This window comes from Propithecus coquereli, unplaced genomic scaffold (genome assembly GCF_000956105.1).
Source record: "Propithecus coquereli isolate 6110/MARCELLA unplaced genomic scaffold, Pcoq_1.0 Scaffold299, whole genome shotgun sequence".
NCBI classification, from domain to species: Eukaryota; Metazoa; Chordata; class Mammalia; order Primates; family Indriidae; genus Propithecus; species Propithecus coquereli.
In genome coordinates, this window is record NW_012148607.1 from 1,987,523 (window position 1) to 1,994,175 (window position 6,653).

The 6,653-nt window shown below is 38.7% G+C and overlaps 1 protein-coding gene across 1 annotated transcript in view; it reads left to right on the forward strand.

Annotated features, from left to right (window-relative positions):
• GPBP1L1 (GC-rich promoter binding protein 1-like 1) overlaps positions 1–6,653 on the forward strand; it is a 49,249-nt gene that overhangs the window by 28,667 nt on the left and 13,929 nt on the right. Inside the window, exon 6 of the mRNA XM_012648919.1 lies at positions 5,889–6,082. Within this exon, the coding sequence (XP_012504373.1) occupies positions 5,889–6,082 (194 nt within the window). The remainder of the gene's footprint in view (positions 1–5,888; positions 6,083–6,653) is intronic.

Genomic DNA, 6,653 nt, shown 5'->3' on the forward strand with positions numbered 1-6,653 from the left:
GAAATAATATAATGAAATATTTAAGGGTAAATAGCATCGAGTCCTGTAACTTTCACATGGTTTAGGAAAAAGATACTTGGAGAGAATAATGAAGCAACAGTGGTAAAATGTTAACTTTTGAGTGCCAACATAACCACAATTGGAAAATTTCACACTTGAACTTATGTAATGGGTCACAGTCTAAACTGTTTCATGCATAAAATTATTTAAAATATTGTAAAAGATTACCTTCAGGCTACAGATATATGATGTTTATGAAACCAAAATGAATTTAAGACAAAGTAAGTAGAATTGAGGAACCAGAAAAGTCCACAGATACCATCTATGTCAAAGCAAAGTGAGATTTCCCAGCAAAGCACTAAAGGCAATAGGGACAAACCACCAAAATCTGAGAGGCCTGGGTGTAATATTAGCATTTATGCAGGGGGAGTTGAAGGGAAGCAACAAGGGTACCTGACAGTCTGAAGAATGCCAACAGAGCCAACAGATTTTCTGGAAGGATTGGAGGGCATATTTGAGAAGAGCGACTATAAATTGGGAGTGGTTTTCCATAATGCAGTAACTGGTAGATACGGGCATTCTGGAATAAGATGTGAAGGATGTGTCTGGACCAGTCAGGAGCTCAAACCACATAGTAGTTTGAATAGAGAAAGTTAATAAAAAGAATTGCTAGCTATAGCAGGATTGGGGTAATGAAAGATTCGATAATAAGCAAAGAGAACCTTAAAGAATATAGAAATAGCACATATAAAGAGTAGCCACTACTCTTAGGGCTAAGGTAAAGGATGCCCAAGGGTAAGTCACCCATACTCTAACCACCAACCCAGGGCTAAGATCAATGTCTTGTTAGAAAGTAGCTCACTGAATGGCTATGGCTTACTGAATTGCTGAGGTGCTTCTTATAGGGGGAACATGCTGGAAAGCTGTTCATGAGAAGTGTCGTTCTGCTACAAAACTACTCGCATGGGGTCCTGAGGGAAGCTGCTGGCCTCAGAGCTTACTTGCACTTCATAACCTGGCTTTGAGGAACTGGGTGCTGCAGGAGCCTTCTGAGTAAGCACACTGAAACAGGAAGCAAAGTTTTTTCCATTGCTCTCCAACGACAAAAGTTAACATGCCAGCTGTCAGAGGAAAAAATTTAAAGTGCCCAGATACATTTACACAGAGAAGGCAGAAAGGATAACTTTGTAACAAGAAGCAATAAATTAATAACCAGCACAGGGTTCTCTCATTGTTCATACTAAGCAGCCAATATTCTCTTCCAGAACAAAGCCTCTCACTGAGAACAAACTGTTGGAAATATAATGCAGATTGAGCTGCAAGGAGACAGAGACAAAAGGAAGGTTGAGGTAAAAGGAGGCCAGGCGTGGCGGCTCATGCCTGTAATCCTGGCACTTTGGGAGGCCGAGACAGGAGGATTGCTTGAGGCCAGGAGTTCAAGAACAACCTGGGCAACATAGCAAGACCCTGTCTCTACAAAAAAAAAGGAGGGGGAAAAAAAAAAAACACTAGGTATTGTGCTAAATGAGCAACATAGATTATATCAGTGAATTATTAATATTCACGTTTTACAGGTGAGAAAAGTAAGGTTTAACGACATTAAAACTTTCCCAGGGTCACACAGAAAATGATAGTGGGGAGTTTTTAACTCAGTAAATTGACTACAGAGCCCCAGCTTATTTTTGGAGGGGAGACTGAAATGAGAGGATCACTTGAACCCAGGAGTTTGAGACCAGCCTGGTCAATGTAGCAACACCCCATCTCTACCAAAGAAAAAAAAAGTTAGGATATAGTGGCTAGTCCAAGCTACTCCAGAGGCTGAGGTGGGAGGATTGCTAAGTCTAGGAGTTTGAGATTGCAGTGGAGCTGGTGATGATGCCACTGCACTCTAGCCTGAGCAACAGTGAGACCCTATCTCCAAAAAAAGTGGGGATTGGGTGGGGAGGGTGGTGGAAAGCAATGAGGATGTTAAAGAAGTAAGCTGCTGTATTTTTCAACACTCTGTGTAAACAATGAGCCACATTTCCAAAAATATCACATACAAACCAACAACAAAAGGTCAAATTACTTTCTACCTTATAAGGAAAAAGAATAAGGAGCAGATGAATATCTCAACAGACAAAGCAAAGTACACCTGTATACATGTCCCTAGAACAGGTAAGAACTATAACATACTGTGTTAAATCTTAATGATATTAAGAAGATGGTAAAAAAAAAAAAAAAACAACCCATAATCCAGAAAAACTCAAAATATGGTTCTAGAACTCTAAAAAGAAGTAGTAATCAAAGATTTCAGAAAAATGAAGACTAAACAAGAAGGAACACAAGAGTAAACACTAACATTTTTCAAGAATTAGAAGACAGGAAAGGAAAACATATTTCATTTGAAGGACAACTATTGATAAAAGGTAAAAGTGAGGGAAAATGACATAGAAGTTAGGCAAAAAAGATCTAGTGTGTATGTGTAATAGGATCCTCCCCCAAAAGAAACCCAAAACAAAGGAAATGGCTCATTTGCCTTTTCTATTAAAAAAAAAAAAAGGAATGGCTTAAATATTGAAAATTATAATTTAAGAAACTTTTTGTGACATACAATAAGATTTGAATTTATAAATTGAAAGGACAGCAATAGTTTGAACAGCCAAGATGTAGTCTTATAAAATACTAGGCTTGAACATAAAAGAGAAATGCAGCCAGGCATGGTGACACGTGTGCTTGTAGTCCTAGGTACTTAGGAGGCTGAGCCAGGAGGATCGCTTGAGCCCAGGAGTTTGAGGTTGCAGTGAGCTATGATGATGCCGCTGTACTGTAGTCCAGGCGACAGAGTGAGACCTGATCTCAAAAAAAAAAAAAGAAAGTGTCCTTTGGACATATTCACTTGTTAAAAGAAAGAAAACCAGACTATAACAGGAAAGATTTATAACAGAAGTAAATGAAATAATAATTACAGTACTCAAGGAAAGAAAATGTGAGCCAAAGATTTTATACTCTGTCAAGCTTATCTTCAGTTATAAAGGTCATGACAAACATCAACGTATAAGAACTCAAAATATTGTTCCCAAGACTTTTCCTAAGAACTACTATAGAACAAGCTTCTGACAAACTAACCAGAAACATAACAAAAGGAATGGTGTTAAATAATAAATACGTGATTAATTGTAGAACTAAGACTAAATGAGAGTTAATAAGAGAGTATAATGTGTAATAGCTATGTGGTCTTACAATCTAGATATGGTATAACTATTTAGTGGGAAGATAGGGAGAACCTGTCAAAACAGTATTTTAGTAATTTGTGAAATAACTATTGCTATTCTGAAACTGGTGTGTAATATGGGATAAAGTGATTGAATGGGATTATTTATTCTATCCTTTGTGTCCTTGAGAATCAGGATTCTGTGTAGATGAAAGGAAATAAAGATGTTCAGTTAAAACCCCAAGGTACTCAGTTTGAATTGGAAATATCAATAAGAGGTTATGAAGTAGGGGAAAAAATATTTCTAGGCTCTGTCTAAGGAACAACATCATAGCGATGAGCAGCCCTAGTGCCACATTGTGGTCTTGAAATACTGTATCTGGACAGGATTTTTATAAGAAAAGCTTGGAGTATTTTTCTCATACTAGATAACAAAGAAGCAATTAAAGACTACTAGGATTGTATCAAAAGGATTTAGAAACCAAATTGAAGAGGGTTCCATAGGCCAAAACATGGGACAGTTTCATGCATCAATTAAAGATAATAACTGCAAGCGTTTGAATCACATCAAATATGATGAGGTCCTTGAGTTCACAATGTTAACTGCCTCATCTTAGGAACAAGCATGTAACCTGTCTTTTCCCTATGAGCTGTATCACTGAATCACCAAATAATAGATGACTGGAAGTTCCTTTTTAGGGAAGTATGCTAGCTTATAAAGAAGGAATTATAAAATTAGAAGATCATTGCTTTGCATCTTATGTTGAGTCAACAGTTTTAGGCTATGAGTATCAGTGTCTGCCAACATCACAAAAAGATGCACAACCAAATGTCATGTGTCTCTTAACGGTAGAACACAAAACCACCAAGTCATTGCCTTGCCATAATTTAAAGAAAGGATCCTATACTATAACCTCTAGAACTTAACCTCTTGAAGCAACTATCAGTTTGTAGGAAATACAGAGGTATGCGTTTTTTTTTAAAAAACTAGTAAATTAAAAGTTACGAGATGTTTCTTGGATGTAAAACTGTAGCGTTGAGTTATACACACTTCGATAGTAAAAGAAAAGCAATGTGCTGATCATCGTAAGTCAGGATAGTGGTTATTTTTAGAAGGGAGGGAGAGATTTTAAAAAGTTTTAAAACTACATTTTTAATGCTCAGTTAGTTGAAAGAGATCAGAGATGCTGCATAAATAGAGGCGTATCTCTTGAGAACTGTAGATAGAATGAGACTAAGAGCACATGCCAAAATAAAACAAGAAAACAGCCACAGCTTTTATCCGTAAGAGCGCCTCCTGCCTATACTATTCCATCTAGAGGAATGTATGTATTGTTCCTTCATATTCTGCCACTGATTTGTCTGTTTATACAGTGAGTTAGTGGCTTGGTTTGTGCATGTTCTTCTATTATAGTGGTTCTTACCTTGACTAGTTGACAATATATAACCTTCTGAGGCCCTGCCCCTAAAGATTCTGATTCAGAGGCTCTGTAGTATAGTCTGGGTGTCTTTGTATTGTTTGATGTTCCACGGGCAGTTGTACTAAAAAGCCTTTTTTTCCCCCACCTTGTTCTCAGATTGTAAAGTTTGGGTTTAGACAGCAGTGTTATGCTCATGCCCCCTATATACAATTAGGTTTTTTTTTTTTTTTTTTTGAGGACAGAGTCTCACTGTGTTGCCCGGGCTAGAGTGTCGTGGCGTCAGCCCAGCTCACAGCAACCTCAAACTCCTGGGCTCAATCGATCCTCCTGCCTCAGCCTTCCGAGTAGCTGGGACTACAGGCATGTGCCACCATGCCCGGCTAATTTTTTCTATCTATTTTTTTTAGTTGTCCAATTAATTTCTTTCTATTTTTAGTAGAGACGGGGTCTCGCTCTTTCTCAGGCCGGTTTTGAACTCCTGAGCTCAAACAATCCGCCTGCCTCGGCCTCCCAGAGAGCTAGGATTGCAGGCATGAGCCACCGCACCCGGCCGAGTTCTTCTTTTTTTAAACCTGTTAATGTAAATTTCATTGAAACTTTTATGTTGACCCATCCTTGCATTCATGAGAGAAACTTTACTTGATTATGATACATTGTTTTATATGTACACACAATACACGTTTGTGCTATACGTGTTACTGAAAGCTCAGCACTTGTCCTCGAGGTCTTGTCAGAAGAATGAGGACAAGTGGTCTGAGGAGAAGGAAAAAGAAGTTTATAAATTCGCCAGCAAATGAGGAGGTTGGCAGACTCCCGTCTTAAAGTACCAACGTCCTTTCTCTTTGTTAATGGTGTATAGCTTTGCTCAAGTTTGCTTCCTCAGAGGGTCCCATGACAGACTCCTTTCCCTAATTACCTCATGTCTTTCCATTCCCATGCTGACAGGAGCTGCTGCCCTTCAATATATTCTTGTTTGGTTCATGCCTGACCACACTATACATTAGACATGTTGTGCTCTTAAAGAATTGCTAACATCTTTGGGCTTTCCAGCTGATTTATGAATTTAGTATCAAGTGCTTCATATGCAGCCTTTTTTCCTGCAATTCCCTGGTAGTCTCACTTTTGACAGTACCTGTTAAGTGCACTCCAAGAAATGCTTGGGCCTGTCTCAACTGTCAGCTGTTTGTTGAAGGTGAGGCCAAAGTATAAACATATACTTCATGTTACACAACAGGCTTGACATTCTTTTGTCTCTTTACTGTTTTATTTCACAGAAAACCCACCTAGTGCCAAGCAACCCTCCAAAATGCTAGTTATCAAAAAAGTATCCAAAGAGGATCCTGCTGCTGCCTTCTCTGCTGCATTCACCTCACCAGGATCTCACCATGCTAATGGGAACAAATCATCATCCATAGTTCCAAGTGTCTATAAGAACCTGGTTCCTAAGCCTGCACCACCTCCTTCTAAGGTATGATTTAGAATCAGTGAAAAAACCTTGCACAACAGAGCCTTAGGAATAAATCAACTTAGTAAATTTTTTCCTGTTAAATCATTCACCAGATACTCATTTAGTACCTGTTACATACATTAGTAGTAGTATACTGTCTACTGCTGCCAACTGGATTTTTAGTAGGCCTCTCATACTTACTAGCTTCATCTCATAAATCTGCTCCTCTTGATTTGCAATTTTTTTTTCATACCATAACATCCATCTGATCACTCAGCTTGAGTACCTTAACTACGTCTCTCCTCCTTAGTCATTCCCACCATCCAAGCAATTAAAAAGCCCCTATCAGTTACTCCCTCTATGCTGTCCTTGTTTAGGACCATGTGTCGCGCAGAACGGGGGATGGACACAAAAAGAAACACACAGACACACACACACAAGGACATACAAGACTGCAGTAGACAATTCTACCAGTCGCTTTATTATATACTTTTTCTATGTCCGGCAGCTACTTCCTGGTACATGACTACCTTGGGCGTCTTGAGGAAACACATTTTCATTCCTTCCAGACGATTGCTTAAGGGAAGCAGAC